The following is an 18,137-nucleotide window of genomic DNA, read 5'->3' as shown; positions in this document are numbered from 1 at the left end:
ATGCTTTTGGTAACCTCGAGGTTGTCTGCATTCACGTTTATACAACTAGAGTTTCTTGAATATTTTCTAGGTGTGTGTAGGACAAATTCTACGAGTAATACAACTACTTGGAACCACCCCACGACTAAGAGCTGTCACTTTGCGTTTGCTGACATCATTGTGGGAAAAGCAGGTAATTTCAGATATACACTTGCATTAGTATTAAATATATTCCTTTCACTGAAGGAAAATAATTATGTTATATATGGCAATGCTTTGGTTTAGTGGTATTAATGAGTGGCATCAATGATTGCATTGAAAAGGTTTTGATTTATTGTGATGCATTTGTAATGCAGTTAGTTGCTATTGACTTTCAGAGAAATTGAGAATATAAAATCTTATTTCTTTATTTCTGAAATGTATCTTTCCATTTGCTTGAGAAATAATGGAAATATAAATGATTAGAGCCTTTGTAATTAGGGTGAGATTTAGCCACTTTCTTCTTGTTTTATGAAATCAACAGTACATTGGTCTATAAGAAAATCCCCAGTAATCACTACAGCAATCTTCTCTGCTGATTAGAAGAACTACATTATAATTTGCAATGCAAATGGAGGATTTGGAGGTGAAAATGCTGCATAAAAGGAAGGTGATGATTATTCAACTCAAGTTGGGAAACTACCTTTTTTGTAAAATTGCTTTTGTAGGACCGAGTCTATCCTGAACTGCAGCGTTTCATGGCTATGTCTGATGTACCTTCTCTTTCGGTGGGCAAGGAAGTCCAATGGGAGAAACTGATTGCAAAAGCAGCATCAATCAGAGATATATGTAAGCAGAGGTATGATGTTGTTAACTCTTAGGAATGTATATCATGATATATTATTTTGTATTTAATTTTTTTATTGCAAGCAAGAGGCAAGAAAAGATAGGCAGAGAATATATGAGTAGTAATAATTTTTTATCTTAAGTTTTCTGATTATAAAATTTAATAATATTGAACAATAGCTTTGAGAAGTGTGTCTTTCCTTTTCAGGTCTAGTCTTGTATCTAGGTTTGTAGGATATTTATATCCTTTTCTGATTAATAATTTAATATTGCAGTAAAACATGTGATATTATGTTTTCTATTTTTCCGTATATGAATCCCTGAAAACTACACAGTAGACTGTTGTCATAAACTGTTCTTTCTTATATTCTCCCTTGGTTTAAGTAGGGAGATAAGTAGTTTTAATGGGGAGCCCTTATTTTTGACTTACTGCGTGGAATTATTTGTAATTATAACAAGGAAGAAAATGATGACGAATTTTTATATATGTTGTAAGCTTTTAGGAAAACATAAAGAAATTAGGAAGATGACTCTGCTGTTCTAGATTATGGATTAATAAACAGGGTGGAGGTGACAAGACTGAAATAATACAAGTCGAGCTCTACTATATCAAAACTTTTTTTCTTGCATGTGCTAAGATGAAAATGTTTACAGAGGAAATAGACTTGATGCATTTGAAATAGTTGTAGTCCTGCAGTTTCATTTGTTGATCAGGCCACTGCATTGAATTCTTGGTAACATCATTCTCACTTCTGTTAATGACAGCAGTGTGAATGCTACTTTCTGAAGCTGTGCAATGAATTGGCTAAGATGCTGATAACATGGATGATTCCTGTTTCAAGTAAAATTTGGATCAGAATATACAGAAACTAAGCCCTAGCAATTTTGCCTCTTTTCTAAGCTTCCATCTTTTAGCAACACAAAAATGACCTCAGTGTAAAAGAAAAAAAAAAAAAAAGGAATTACATGTGTATAACCCAAGGACTGGGAGTTTGAATTTTATTGAGCTATTGGCATGGAAAAAAATTCAGAGATGAAAGTTATTGGCTGACATTCTTATTTTATATAATTAAAGTTGAGGCTCAGAATAGACTGAATATCAAACCAGATCAGAGTCTACTGATAACTTATTCAGTATTCATTTCAGTTACTACCTCCAGATCTGTACAATTTTTTAATTTTGGAAAATTATTTCCACTTGTGGGACAGTGAAACAATAGAATTCTGACAGGTAATTTCATCAATTTACATTTTGTTAATTAAAGAAAAGATATTATTGAAAGGTAACAAGGAATTCAGGGAATAGACTTGCATAACTGTGAAATTAATGATATTCTGGCGATAGCACAATATATGTGGATTAGAAAGGAGAGGAGGGGTAGGAGGATGAGTGAATGAATTTAGCACAGTGTCTGGTGTGAGATAGGAGCTCAGTTGGTTATAGTTTTTATAATTTTTATCATTATCATCATTATTATGATAGGTGCAGCCACCCTAGTTAGTATTGCTACTAGCACAAATCATCTCCTGTTCTCAAATTCCTGCTTTTGTAATGAGTATCTGATACTATCAGGCAAGAATAGCTCTATCTTTACCAATAATCTCAATTAGGTAATTCAGTTCTTTTTACCATTAATACAGCCTTGAGTTTTTCTCAATTTAGACAAGAGGATTTGTGATTTAGGATGAATGAAATTTGTTAAGTGTCTTTTTGGGTTATTTCTGTATAAAAATGAGCATAAAATTATAGCAGAAAATGATCATGATGCACATTTTTGAAGAAAAAACATGGTGTTAATATTTGAGGGTCACCATTTAGTGGCACAAGAGTATAGAAAATGATGGATGCTTTTTATTTAGGCAAAAGATCTGGGAGTGATAATTGCTCTTTAGCATTAATTTTGCTTTTAAACTTTAATTTCTTGTAGGCCATATCAACATGGTGCAGATATGTTGGCAGCTATTTCTCAGGTGTTGAATGAATGCACCAAGCCTGATCAAGCTACTCCAGCAGCCTTGGTATTACAGGGTCTTCATGCACTCTGTCAAGCTGAGGTAGGCATTTTTAAATTGCTTTGGATAGTTTTGAAGAAAATCTTTTATAAGGCAGAGTGGGTACAAGAATGTAAGATTAGATTCAAATAACTGAAAGTCTGAGTGTTCATTCTCAGTGATTTTTTTCTTGGAAAAGTGAAGCAAGACCTACTTTACAAATTCTTTCTAGAAGGGAATCTTGAAACATCCCGTCATGTAGGCATTCTCTAGAGATCAAAGAAAACCAGACTTCAGGTTTTTCTTTGTTCTTATTTATTTTTGTTAAGACAAAAGGGAAAGTTGTGCCTATAGGAGAACTCTAGAATATAGTTGCTTCTTAATTTTGTGATGAGAAAGCTTTAGAAACAGGTGAGGTGAAGAAATTGTCGTGGGCCAATGGCACTTTTATAGCTAACAAAAATTATTGTTTGCTAAACGATTGGGAAAGAACCATTCATTCCTAGTGATTAGATTGAGTAGAGTGGGTAAATGTTAGAACTAAACTTGTAAATCATTTTCTGAACTTCAGACTGTTCCTAGAATTGTAACACAGCAGAGAGAATCTACTGTTTTAGAGAAATGTGGTAATTGCACCAAAGATCATTCATTGACCTAACCAAACTTTTTGACTTAGTGAGCATACATACCCAATTGTAGTTTTTTAGTGAATGAGACTAAGTAGAATTCTCTCACCTTAAGGTTATGGTTAGTTATGGTTGACAATGATAGTAATGAATATAATGATATGATAATATAAGTGACAGCCATATTGAGTGTTATGCTCATGTCCTTGGGCTAAGCACTTTTTATGTATTTTTCTTAACAACTCTGCAGTATAGGGATTAACACCATTTTACAGATGAGGAAGATAGACCCCAGAGAGAGGATAGATATTTACTCAGGATCTTGGTTTGAGAATACACTTCTATTCTTTTTGGTGAACACTTATTTCAGCAGGCAGTGAAAATCATTGCTGTTTAAAAACTGATGTGTAGTAAGGACAATGCTTTCACATCATGTGCCCAATATTTGGAAAAGTTGTTAGAACTTAATGGCAAGGGGCTGTTATAGCAGGAGAATACCACGCATACCCAAGGACACTTGATTTTACTGCTTCTATCAGTTATCTGAGATTGGGAAATATCTCTCTAATAGTTGTATTACTTTCATAATAAGTAATTCTAAACTCTATGTTTAAACCAGCTTTGAGAGAAGAAAGAATTCTAAACTTTCACTTCCAAAAGGTGACCATTTTTACTGTTTTGCAGTATTTCCTTTTCATTATTTTTTCCTAACAGGCATCGACTCATTTCTGAAATCAACATTTTTTCTTACAATAAATAGTAATTTACCCTTATAGCTTTTATGATTCCATTGTTTTCTCTGCCTATCCCCTCCTGTTACTATAAGGCTCTATAGTTTATCAATGCTTATTAATTCATAAGAAATACCCTGAGTTTGGCACTGACATTTCTCATTCCATTTCTCTAAGCCATCATCATTAACTGTGGTTAGTACTGAAGATAAAGCATGTTTCTTTTTAGGCAGTAGTGTACGTAATATATATCAGTTGTTCTATGTGTCCTTTGACTAGTTTAGGTAGCTTCTCTGAAACTTCGTTCCTTCAAAGGAGGATAAAATAAGATTATACACAAAAAAGACGTAGTGTAGTATCTGCTCACGTAGGTATTAATAAGTAATAAAGCAATACCACTAATCAGTTAAGTTCATTTTATTTTAAAGAATGCTTATTTTCCTACCTCTTATTTTTCATCTGTTCATTTTTGTCTAGAAAGTAAATTTTATTGATGCTTACTAAAGCAAACGATTTTATTGATGCTTACTAAGTGTTATATGCCAGTTTTTTTTATAGATATTATCAATGTCCAGAATTGTGGAATTTGTTGAAAGTGACTGTATTACTGTTACTTTCGACGATAATTTTTTTAATGTTTGGTAATGAATAGCTTTGTGTTTATCTAAATAAGTAGATATAATCTATTTTCCTCTGAGGCTTGATGATGGTAGTAATATATCTTTATGTTTTGTTTAAGGCTTTCCAAGCTCTGTGTGTGTGTGTGTGTGTGTGTGTGTGTGTGTGTGTGTTCATTACTTGTGAAGCTGCTGCTGTTATGTCCTGTGATGTGTGTTACAGTCATAAAGTATACTTGGTATTCCCGGCTCTTGCCATGCTGCATTTACTAATTTGTGGCTCATCTTTTGTTTTGTTTTGCGTCCAGAGTGCTATTCACAGAGGTCAGCTTGTATTCTGTGAAGCCAGTTATTTTGTTTTCTAATTGATATCATGTGTGAAGCGTGATGTAGCCAAGATTTCAAGAAGGAAAACATTCGGCATAGTTATAAATCCATTTCCCGGTAGCATTTGGTAATGATTTGTCTATCTGTTACTCTTTAGATCCTTAAGTATCGAATATAATTAGGTATATGGAAAGACAGCCTAATTTGGTGAAATAAAACAAATTAATAAAGATAAGAGAATAAATTGAATAACTCTATCTTTAAGAAAATAACCTTAGTTGGAAAAGTACCCAAAATTGGATTTTGCAGGGCTTTCCCCACTTTGCCTTTGTAAAATAAGTAGCTTTTTCCCCCCTTAGGTTTGAAAGTGAACTCTTTCATCTTGAAAGTTGTAATCATGAAATTCTTTTGTCTTTGCTTGCATCAGGTTAAGTTTAGAATTATTGCTGCTTAATTATTTATCCTGGACATCAATGAAAGATTAAAAGGGTGGATTCTATCTACCTTCCAATTCTGTCAAGGTAAAGATTGTGTTTTCAGTATGGGTTTCTTTAGTGCTACTTTGCTAAACAAACAACAGAGAGAGAAGGTTGTAGGAATCTTGGCTGACCATAAAGGCAAAAATTTAGTCTGGCTGTCTGGAATTGGCAAAGAGAAATTTGTCCCTTCCTTAATGCTATTGATGTATTGATTTGGGAATTTACAAGTTTGTTTTTAGGGCTGAATTGCTTTTAAAAAATTATAGCTAATGTTTCTTGGGTTCTGTGATTGTTAATATTGAGTGTCAACTTGATTGGATTGAAGGATGCAAAGTATTGTTCCTGGGTGCATCTGAGGATTTTGTCAAAAGAGAGTAACATTTGCGTCAGTGGACTGGGAGAGGCAAACCTACCCTCAAACTGAGAGTGTACCATTTATTCAGCTGCCAGCATGACTAGAGTAAAGCAGGCAGAAGAAGTTGGAAGGACTTGACTTGCTGAGTCTTCCAGTCTTCATCTTTCTCCCATGCTGGATGCTTCCTACCCTTGAACATCAGACTCCAAGTGTTTCAGCTTTTGGACTCTTGGACACCAGTGGTTTTCCAGGGGCCCTCAGGCTTTTGGCCACAGATGAAGGCTACACTGTCGGCTTCCCTACTTTTGAGGTTTTGGGACTCAGACTGGCTTCCTTGTTCCTTAGTTTGCATATGGCCTATTGTGGGACTTCACCTTGTGATATCAAGACTCCTTAATAAACTTCCCTTCATACATACATCTATCCTATTAGTTCTGTTCCTCTAGAGAACCCTAATTAATACAGGTACCTACTGTGAATTTGAACATTTTATGATATCGGGATTGTAGGACTTCATTTTATAGTGAAGAAACAGAGGTTCTGGCAATTTAACACATGGCTCACAAGAGTAGTCTCAAGACTCCGAAGTCTCATGCTCTTTTGTTACTCCCAGGCTTGTTTCCTTTGAAAAATGTGGGCATTGAAAGTAGTAATTTTATTTATCATTACACTATGAATTTGTCATTTTCAAAGGAAAATAATTAATATTCCTGCATTCCGTTTTTCATATCTTTTCCACTGAGCTTTCTCATTACTTTTTGCCCCACCCACCATCATTTCCCTTAATTTTCTTCTTTCTGTCTGAATACAGAATGATGGCTCCAATAAGCAATAATCTTTTTATAAAGCAATTTTATTGAGATATAATTCACAAAGCATACAATTCATTCATTTAATGTGTATAATTTAATGAGTTTAAGTATATTCAGAGCGTTACACAGCCATCATCACAATCAATTTTAGGACACTTTTAACTCCCCACAAAACTCCATACCCTTTAGTTGTCACCCCTAATCTCCATATTCCACATTTCTCCTGGCCCTAGGCAACCACGAATCTACTTTTTGTCTCTGTGGATTTACTTATTCTGGACATTTCTTATAAACAGAATCATATGATGTGTTGTCTTTTGTAACTAGCTTCTTTCACTTAACATATTTTCAAGGTTCATCCATGTTACAGCATGTCAGTACTTTCTTTCTTTTTATTGTTGAATATTATTCTGTTTGGCTCTACCACATTTTGTTTATCCACTTATCAATTGATGGAAATTTGGCACTGACAGACAAATGGATAAAGAAAATTGTGGTGTGTATGTGATTGTTAATATTGAGTGTGTGTGTGTGTGTGTGTGTGTATGCATGTATGTATATACACCATGGAATATTATTCACCCTTAAAAAAGGAGATCCTGCCATTTGGGACAATGTAGATGAACCTAGATGACATTATGATAAGTGACATAAGACAGACACGGAAAGAAAAATATTGCATGATCTCTCTTATATGTGGAATCTGAAAAAAAAGAAAGAGCTCTGATACACAGGTATATAGAATAAAACAGTGTTTACCACAGCAGTGAGAGGGAAGAGGAAATAGGAGATGTAGGTTAAAGGATACAAAATAGAAGGTATGTATGAACGGGTTTAGATAGTGAATGTAAAACGTGAGGCCCAAAGTTAATAAAATTTTATTTTGTTAAAGATTTTTATTAAATAAGTAGATTTTGGCTGGGCATGTTTGTTCATACCTATGATCCCAGCACTTTAAGAGGTCAAGGTGGGCAGATGGCTTGAAGCCAGGAGTTTGAGGCCAGCCTGGGCAACATGGCAAACCTTGTCTCTATAAAAATATGAAAAATTAGCTGGGCATAGTGGCACACACCTGTTGTCCCCGCACTTGGGAGGCTGAGGTAGGAAGATTGAGGCTGCAGTGAGCCATGATTGAGCCACTGCATTCCAGCCTGGATGATAGAGCAAGACCCTGCCTCAAAAAAAAAAAAAAAAAAGTAGATTTTAGCTACTCATCATAAAAAAGTAACTATGTAAGATGATAGATATATTCGTTTGCTCCACTGTCATAGCCATTTTACTCTCTGTATTCCATGACATCGTGTTGAAAATCTCAAATATAAACAATAGAATATGTATTTAGAAATTGACGGACATTGGGATTGTTTCTATTTTTGGCTATTTTGAATAATGCTGCAATGAACATTTGTGTACAAGTTTTTATGTGGATACATATTTTCATTTTGGTAGATAGATCTCTAGGAGTGGGATTGGTGGGTCATATGGTAACTCAGTGTTTAACTATTTGAGGAACTGCCAAACTATTTTCCATAGTGGTTGTGCAATTTTACATCTGCACCAGCAGTGTAAGAAGGTTCTAATTTATCCATATCCTCACCAACACTTTTTTTTTTCAAGAAAGTGATTTTATTTTTAAAAATTTTGATTTTTGTTTTAAGTTTTGGGGTACATATGCAGGATGTACAGGTGTGTTACATAGGTAAATGTGTGCCATGGTGATTTGCTGCACCTATCAACCCATCACCTAGGTAATAATTCCAACTTGCATTAGCTATTTTTTCTAATGCTCTCCCTCCCCCCACCCCCTCCCCCGACAGTTCTTGGTGTATGTTTTTCCCCTCCCTGTGTCCATGTGTTCTCATTGTTCAAATCCCACTTATAATTGACAACATGTGGTGTTTAGTTTTCTGTTCCTGCATTAGTTTGCTGAGGATAATGACTGCAGCTCCATCCATGTTCCTACAAAGGACAACATGCTCTCATTCCTTTTTATGGCTGCATAGTATTTGATGGTGTGTGTGTACCACATTTTCTTTAACTGGTCTATCATTGATGGCCATTTGGGGGTGATTCCATGTCTTTGCTATTGTGAGTAGTGCTGCCATGAACATACATGTGCATATGTCTTTGTAATAGAATAATTTATATTACTTTGGGTATACACCCAGTAATGAAATTGCTGGGTCAGATGGTATTTCTAGTTCTAGATCTTTGAGGAAAAACTGCACCTTCCACAATTGTTGTACTAATTTACATTTCCGTCAACAGTGTAAAAGTGTTCCTATTTCTCCACAACTTCACCAGCATCTGTTGTTTCTTGACCTTTTAATAATTGCCATTCTGACTGGTGTGAGATAGTATATCCTTGTGGGTTTGATTTGCATTTCTCTAATAATCAGTGATGTTAATACTAACATTTTTATTATCTGTTTTCCTTTTTAACTATAGCCATCCTAATGAGTGTGAAGTGATATCCCATGTAGTTTTCATTTGCATTTCCCTGATGACTAATAATATTGAACATCTTTTCCTATTATTTTTGGCCACTTCTGTTACCTTTTTGGAGAACTGTCTATTCAGGTCCTTTGAATATTTCCTTGTTTATTGCTTTTGACTTCCCTGATTAGCCAGGTTACATTTCATTTCTATAGGAATGATGAGTAAAAGAATTCTGTCCTGATGCCTCTAAGTAAGTGATACTTGAAAGCATGAGCTTGGTTTGTGGGCCTTTCACTACAAAGAGAGCTTATTAAACCATAGGAGAGATCAGATGAACATACATTATGTTATTCTTTGCTACTTTGTTCATGTGTAACATTTTCTTTGTTTTTATATGAAAGTAGCATAATGCTTTCAGCTGGAAAACTGCTAGGGATGTTTTAATAATATTTGTAGCAGCAGTAGTAGGCACCTCTTGATTTATTGAGTGAGTACTTTCGGTATAGTTAACAGCATATACTACAGTCATTATTATTTATTATCTCATTTAGTTCTTACAATTGAAGAAAACCCCAATCGTGACAGGTACCGTTTTCTTCTGAGAGGTTTACAAAAGTTGAATAATTGCCCAAATTCATACAGCTAAAATGTAGTAGTCAGGACTCAAACCCAAGTCTGCCTCAATACAGTTTTTATTAAGATAAAATTCACTTGCTGACATTGTGTGCTTTTGGTGGTTGTGTTTGTGTTCACTTTACCTTGTCATGTTGTGTTATTGGAGAAAACTTTTTTTGAGAGTGGTATTTGGACTTTTTTCCTATCCTTCTCCATTTTCTTTTTGATTGGTTAATGTATAAGGTTTTGCATTATTAAGACTTTGCCTAAAGGCCTTAATGAAAAAGATGTTTTGAGCTAAAGTATATTAATTTTTAGTGTTTTACTGATTGCATATTATACTTTATATTTTTAAAGGTGTGTTGAAGTGTTTTTATCCCATTTCCAAAGATGTTAGGTTTTTAAAGCATCACATTTACTTTGGGTAATGAAAAAAAAGGTGTTATCATTCATTATTCTCTCACAAAGTTGTTTTCATATCCCTTTTCATTGTATTTTCTTTACACATTATTTCACAGAGTTTCTATGTTCTCTAATTATTTTACATTTTCCTAGAAAGATTTTTGATGTAGCAACATAATTTAATGGCTTACTTTCCATTCAATGAAAATATTATTAGTAATCAAATGATTCATTTTTGATTGAATGTTTAAGCTGCTTCCCATTTTTCTCTCTTATTTATTTATTGAGATGGGGTCTTGCTCTGACACCCAGGCTGGAGTGTGGTAGTGTGCATGTCCACAGCAGTCTCTATCTCTGGGTGCAAGGGATCCTCCCACCTTAGATTCCCGAGTAGTTGGGACTACAGGTGCATGCCACTATATCTGGCTAACTTAAATTTTTTGTAGAGACAGGGTCTCACTATGTTGACCAGGCTGCTTGTCTTGAACTCCTTGGCTCAAGCAGTCCTCTCACCTTGGCCTCCCAAAGTACTGAGATTATAGACATGATAATCTCATGCCTGGCCTATGAGTACCTTTAAAGGATGTTTTTGAAATTCATTTTATTGATTAGGGATCTTATTTAAATCCATAGCTTTAAAGCAATTCTTCTTTTATTTTTTTTGGACAACTTTTTCTTTTAAAAGAAGATGAAGTTGTCACAGTGTTGTTCTACAGGTATTTGGGTTTGTGGTTGTAAGTATACAAGGGATCCTCTTGATATCATAATCTCATAAAGGTTATTGTCTGTTCCCGAAGATGTTCAAATAGAATGGTTGGCAGCCTTTCAGCTGTGTTCTGGCCGGTTGTCATTTATTCATTCTCTGGTAAGCAGTGGTGGTGAGGAGAGCAAGGGAAAATAAGTTGGCACAGCTTCTCCTTCAAACCCTGTCTGTTGCAACAGCAAACATGAGGTAAAGATTTCTGTAGGTAGGACACAAAATGTGTTAACTTTAAAATAAAAATATTGAAAACTTGATCCAGGCTGTGCAAGGCTTTTTGCATGTAAAGATTTATGAGACATTTTTGGCCTTCTAGGAGCTCACAGTCTGGTAGGGGAAACATGGTGTTAAGTACACTAAATGTATTTAAAATTTAGAAATGTTCAGGGGAGAGATAGAAGACACATGAACAGAATATTTCAAACCTTAAGCAGCATTCTCAGGTAGCAGAGAGAAAGATTAGGAACTAGAGGAAAGAGGCTCAATAGCTCACCTGTATGTTTCTTTTTTCTTTATATATTCTGTGATATTGAGATGTAATTCATAAATATACAGTTCACCTATATAGTGCATAATTTAGTGACTTTTTGAATAGAGTTTTGAAAAGCTTACTAAAATCAATTTTAGAACATTTTCATTACCTCAAAATGAAAGCCACATCCCTTAAGCATTGAACCCTAATCCTCCCATACCTCCCTGCTTTAGGGAACCATTAATCTACTTTCTGTCTGCATAGATATCCCTATTCTGGACACTTCATATGGATTCATACAGTATGTTGCCTTTTGTGTTTGGCTTTTCAATTGGCATAATATTTTCAAGATTCATTCTTGTGGCAACATGTATCAATACTTTTTATAGTGTCTTTTTAGGATTGAGTAGTATTGTGTTGTATGTCCATATCAGTTGATGAATATTTGGCTTGTTTCCATTTTTTTGGCTATTATGAATAATGGTGCTGTGAGCCTTCATGTACAAGCTTTCATGTTGATGTATGTTTCATCCTTTTTTTTGGTATATATCTAAGAGTGGAATTGCTGGATCATATGCTAATTCTGTGTTTAACTGTTTTGAGGAATGCCATACTGTTTTCAAAAGTGGCAGTTCTGTTTTACATTCTCTCCAACATCTACTTTTCTTCTATTCTCCCCAAATAAGGCAGATCCTCCTGGGTAGGTGTTACAACTGAAGCATTATTAGCTGTTACCTTCATTCTTTTTTTAATTTTTAATTTTTATGGGTATATGGTAGGTATATATATTTATGAGGGTACATGAGGTGCTTTGGTACAAGCATGCAACATGAAATAAGTACATCATGGAGATGGGGTATCCATCCCCTTGAACATTTATCCTTTGAGTTACAAACAATCTAATTACACTTTTTATTTTAAAATGTAAAATTGAGTTGTTGACTGTAGTCACTGAATTGTGCTATAAAATACTTAATCTTATTCATTCTCTTTTTTCTTTGTACCCACTAACCATCCCTGCCTCCCCGCCAGTCCTCCACTACCCTTCCCATCTTTCTGTGTCTGCCTTATTTCACTTAGCATAATGCCGTCTAGTTTCATCCATGGTGTGGCAAATGACAGGACCTCCATTTTTAAGGCTTAATAATATTCCATTGTTAATATGTATTACGTTTTTATCCATTCATTTGTCAGTAGACACTTAGGTTGTTTCCATATTTTGGCCGCTGTGAATAATGCTTTAATAAACATGAGAGTGCAGATATCTTTGTAAGGTCGTGATATCTTTATGAGGTAGTGACTAATGAACGTGGGAATGCAAATGTCTTTACAAAGTTGCGTATGCTACTTTATGTATATACCCAGAAGAGGGATTGTTAGGTCATATGGCAGTTTTATTTTTAGTTTCTTTAAGGACCTCTATACTGTTTTCCATAATAGCTGTATCAATCTGCATTCCGACCAATAGTGTAATAGGGTTCCTTTTTTCCATCAATGTTCTGTGTCTCTTGTGTTTTTGATAACAGTCATCCTAAAGGGTGTGAGGTTATATCTCATAGTAGTTTTAATTTAAATTTCCCTCATAATTAGTGATGTTGAGCAATAGGTATCATCTTTCAAGAGTAAACAATAGCAGTCCTGAATGGTTTAATGTTTATTATAATAAGGATGTTTGTCCTAGTATAAAAGCCACTAATATTTATATAAATAAAAGTTTGAAAACTTATGATTTATTTTCTTTGATTACTGTAGGATTAATAGTTTTAAAATTAATTCTAATATTAACTAAAGATAAACATACAAATATCTACCTTCTCTTGATAAGACAGGAAGACCTTGCAGTACCTGGCTTGCTTATTCTTTTTTTTTAATTTTAATTTTTATTATTATTATACTTTAAGTTCTAGGGTACATGTGCATAATGTGCAGGTTTGTTACGTATGTATACTTGTGCCATGTTGGTGTGCTGCACCCATCAACTCGTCAGCACCCATCAACTCGTCATTTACATCAGGTATAACTCCCAGTACAATCCCTCCCCTCTCCCCCCTCCCCATGATAGGCCCCAGTGTGTGATATTCCCCTTTCCGAGTCCAAGTGATCTCATTGTTTAGTTCCCACCTATGAGTGAGAACATGCAGTGTTTGGTTTTCTGTTCTTGTGATAGTTTGCTAAGAATGATGGTTTCCAGCTGCATCCATGTCCCTACAAAGGACACAAACTCATCCTTTTTTATGGCTGCATGGTATTCCATGGTGTATATGTGCCACATTTTCTTAATCCAGTCTGTCACTGATGGACATTTGGGTTGATTCCAAATCTTTGCTATTGTGAATAGTGCCGCAATAAACATACGTGTGCATGTGTCTTTATAGCAGCATGATTTATAATCCTTTGGGTATATACCCAGTAATGGGATGGCTGGGTCATATGGTACTTCTAGTTCTGGATCCTTGAGGGATCGCCATACTGTTTTCCATAATGGTTGAACTAGTTTACAGTCCCACCAACAGTGTAAAAGTGTACCACATCCTCTCCAGCACCTGCTGTTTCCTGACTTTTTAATGATCGCCATTCTAACTGGTGGGAGATGGTATCTCATTGTGGTTTTGATTTGCATTTCTCTGATGGCCAGTGATGATGAGCATTTTTTCATGTGTCTGTTGGCTGTATGAATGTCTTCTTTTGAGAATTGTCTATTCATATCCTTTGCCAACTTTTTGATGGGGTTGTTTGTTTTTTTCTTGTAAATTTGTTTGAGTTCTTTGTAGGTTCTGGATATTAGCCCTTTTTCTGATGAGTAGATTGCAAAAATTTTCTCCCATTCTGTAGGTTGCCTGTTCACTCTGATGGTAGTTTCTTTTGCTGTGCAGAAGCTCTTTAGTTTAATTAGATCCCATTTGTCAATTTTGGCTTTTGTTGCCGTTGCTTTTGGTGTTTTAGACATGAAGTCCTTGTCCATGCCTATGTCCTAAATGGTATTACCTAGGTTTTCCTCTAGGGTTTTTATGGTATTAGGCCTAACATTTAAGCCTCTAATCCATCTTGGATTAATTTTCGTATAAGGAGTAAGGAAAGGATCCAGTTTCAGCTTTCTGCTTATGGCTAGCCAATTTTCCCAGCACCATTTATTAAATAGGGAATCCTTTCCCCATTTCATGTTTTTCTCAGGTTTGTCAAAGATCAGATGGCTGTAGATGTGTGATATTATTTCTGAGGGTTCTGTTCTGTTCCATTGGTCTATATCTCTGTTTTGGTACCAGTACCGTGCTGTTTTGGTTACTGTAGCCTTGTAGTATAGTTTGAAGTCAGGTAGCGTGATGCCTCCAGCTGTGTTCTTTTGACTTAAGATTGTCTTGGCAATGCGGGCTCTTTTTTGGTTCCATATGAACTTTAAAGTAGTTTTTTCCAATTCTGTGAAGAAAGTCATTCGTAGCTTGATGGGAATGGCACTGAATCTATAAATTACCTTGGTCAGTATGGCCATTTTCACGATATTGATTCTTCCTATCCATTAGCATGGTATGTTCTTCCATTTGTTTGTGTTCTCTTTTATTTCACTGAGCAGTGGTTTGTAGTTCTCCTTGAAGAGGTCCTTTACATCCTTTGTAAGTTGGATTCCTAGGTATTTTATTCTCTTTGAAGCAATTGTGAATGGAAGTTCATTCATGATTTGGCTATCTGTCTGTTACTGGTGTATAAGAATGCTTGTGATTTTTGCACATTAATTTTGTATCCTGAGACTTTGCTGAAGTTGCTTATCAGCTTAAGGAGATTTTGGGCTGAGACAATGGGGTTTTCTAAATATACAATCATGTCATCTGCAAAGAGGGACAATTTGACTTCTTCTTTTCCTTACTGAATACCCTTTATTTCTTTCTCTTGCCTGATTGCCCTAGCCAGAACTTCCAACACTATGTTGCATAGGAGTGGTGAGAGAGGGCATCCCTGTCTTGTGCCAGTTTTCAAAGGGAATTTTTCCAGTTTTTGCCCATTCAGTATGATATTGGCTGTGGGTTTGTCATAAATAGCTCTTATTATTTTGAGATACGTTCCATCAGTACCGAATTTGTTGAGCGTTTTCAGCATGAAGGGATGTTGAATTTTGTCAAAGGCCTTTTCTGCATCTATTGAGATATCATGTGGTTTTTGTCTTTGGTTCTGTTTATATGCTGGATTACGTTTATTGATTTGCGAATGTTGAACCAGCCTTGCATCCCAGGGATGAAGCCCACTTGATCATGGTAGATAAGCTTTTTGATGTGCCGCTGGATCCAGTTTGCCAGTGTTTTATTGAGGATTTTTGCGTAGATGTTCATCAGGGATATTGGTGTAAAATTCTCTTTTTTTGTTGTGTCTCTGAGGCTTTGGTATCAGGATGATGTTGGCCTCATAAAATGAGTTAGGGAGGATTCCCTCTTTTTCTATTGATTGGAATAGTTTCAGAAGGAATGGTACCAGCTCCTCCTTGTACCTCTGGTAGAATTCGGCTGTGAATCCGTCTGGTCCTGGACTTTTTTTTGGTTGGTAGGCTATTAATTATTGCCTCAATTTCAGAGCCTGCTATTGGTCTGTTCAGGGATTCAACTTCTTCCTGGTTTAGTCTTGGGAGAGTGTAAGTGTCCAGGAAATTATCCATTTCTTCTAGGCTTTCTAGTTTATTTGCATAGAGGTGTTTATAGTATTCTCTGATGGTAGTTTGTATTTCTGTGGGGCCGGGGGTGATATCCCCTTTATCATTTTTTATTGCATCTATTTGATTCTTCTCTCTTTTCTTCTTTATTAGTCTTGCTAGCGGTCTATCAATTTTGTTGATGTTTTCAAAAAACCAACTCCTGGATTCATTGATTTTTTGGAGGGTTTTTTGTGTCTCTATCTCCTTCAGTTCTGCTCTGATCTTAGTTATTTCTTGCCTTCTGCTAGCTTTTGAATGTGTTTGCTCTTGCTTCTCTAGTTCTTTTAATTGTGATGTTAGAGTGTCAATTTTAGATCTTTCCAGCTTTCTCTTGTGTGCATTTAGTGCTATAAATTTCCCTCTCCACACTGCTTTAAATGTGTCCCAGAGATTCTGATATGCTGTATCTTTGTTCTCATTGGTTTCAAAGAACATCTTTATTTCTGCCTTCGTTTCGTTATGTACCTAGTAGTCATTCAGGAGCAGGTTATTCAGTTTCCATGTAGTTGAGCAGTTTTGATTGAGTTTCTTAGTCCTGAGTTCTAGTTTGATTGCATTGTGGTCTGATAGACAGTTTGTTATAATTTCTGTTCTTTTAGATTTGCTGAGGAGTGCTTTACTTCCAACTATGTGGTCAATTTTGGAATAAGTGTGATGTGGTGCTGAGAAGAATGTATATTCTGTTGATTTGGGGTGGAGAGTTCTGTAGATGTCTATTAGGTCTTCTTGCTGCAGAGATGAGTTCAATTCCTGGATATCCTTGTTAACTTTCTGTCTCGTTGATCTGTCTAATGTTGACAGTGGGGTGTTGAAGTCTCCCATTATTATTGTATGGGAGTCTAAGTCTCTTTGTAAGTCTCTAAGGACTTGCTTTATGAATCTGGGTGCTCCTGTATTGGGTGCATATATATTTAGGATAGTTAGCTCTTCCTGTTGAATTGATCCCTTTACCATTATGTAATGGCCTTCTTTGTCTCTTTTGATCTTTGATGGTTTAAAGTCTGTTTTATCAGAGACTAGTATTGCAACCCCTGCTTTTTTTTGTTCTCCATTTGCTTGGTAGATCTTCCTCCATCCCTTTATTTTGAGCAAATGTATTTCTCTGTGTGTGAGATGGGTCTTCTGAATACAGCAAAGTGATGGGTCTTGACTCTTTATCCAGTTTGCCAGTCTGTGTCTTTTAATTGGAGCATTTAGTCCATTTACATTTAAGGTTAATATTGTTATACGTGAACTTGATCCTGCCATTATGATATTAACTGGTTGTTTTGCTCGTTAGTTGATGCAGTTTCTTCCTAGCCTTGATGGTCTTTACATTTTGGCATGTTTTTGCAATGGCTGGTACTGGTTGTTCCTTTCCATGTTTAGTGCTTCCTTCAGGGTCTCTTGTAAGGTAGGCCTGGTGGTGACAAAATTTCTAAGCATTTGCTTATCTGTAAAGGATTTTATTTCTCCTTCACTTATGAAACTTAGTTTGGCTGGATATGAAATTCTGGGTTGAAAATTCTTTTCTTTAAGAATGTTGAATATTGGCCCCCACTCTCTTCTGACTTGTAGAGTTTCTGCTGAGAGATCTGCTGTTAGTCTGATGGGCTTCCGTTTGTGGGTAACCCGACCTTTCTCTGTGGCTGCCCTTAAGATTTTTTCCTTCATTTCAACTTTGATGAATCTGGCAATTATGTGTCTTGGAGTTGCTCTTCTGGAGGAGTATCTTTGTGGCGTTCTCTGTATTTCCTGAATTTGAATATTGGCTTGCCCTACTAGGTTGGGGAAGTTCTCCTGGATGATATTCTGAAGAGTTTTTTCCAACTTGGTTCTATTTTCTCCCTCACTTTCAGGCCCCCCAATCAGACGTAGATTTGGTCTTTTTACATAATCCTATACTTCTTGCAGGCTTTGTTCATTTCTTTTTCTTCTTTTTTCTTTAGGTTTCTCTTCTCGCTTCATTTCATTCATTTGATCCTCAATCGCTGATACTTTTTCTTCCAGTTGCTCTAGTCGGTTACTGAAGCTTGTGCATTTGTCACGTAT

At 35.7% G+C, this 18,137-nt stretch overlaps 1 protein-coding gene across 4 annotated transcripts in view; it reads left to right on the top strand.

Moving 5' to 3' along the window:
- Positions 1–18,137, top strand: part of FOCAD (focadhesin) — a 314,136-nt gene that overhangs the window by 133,765 nt on the left and 162,234 nt on the right. For all 4 annotated transcript variants that reach the window (XM_077966008.1, XM_028835129.2, XM_077966010.1 and 1 more), the window contains 3 exons: positions 71–172; positions 687–817; positions 2,733–2,859. In XM_077966008.1, coding sequence (XP_077822134.1) covers positions 71–172; positions 687–817; positions 2,733–2,859 — 360 coding nt within the window. The remainder of the gene's footprint in view (positions 1–70; positions 173–686; positions 818–2,732; positions 2,860–18,137) is intronic.

The sequence above is a fragment of the Macaca mulatta genome, chromosome 15 (assembly GCF_049350105.2).
Source record: "Macaca mulatta isolate MMU2019108-1 chromosome 15, T2T-MMU8v2.0, whole genome shotgun sequence".
In the NCBI taxonomy this organism is placed as follows: Eukaryota; Metazoa; Chordata; class Mammalia; order Primates; family Cercopithecidae; genus Macaca; species Macaca mulatta.
Note: the sequence above shows the minus strand (reverse complement) of the source record. Positions and strands in the feature narration are given on the sequence as shown.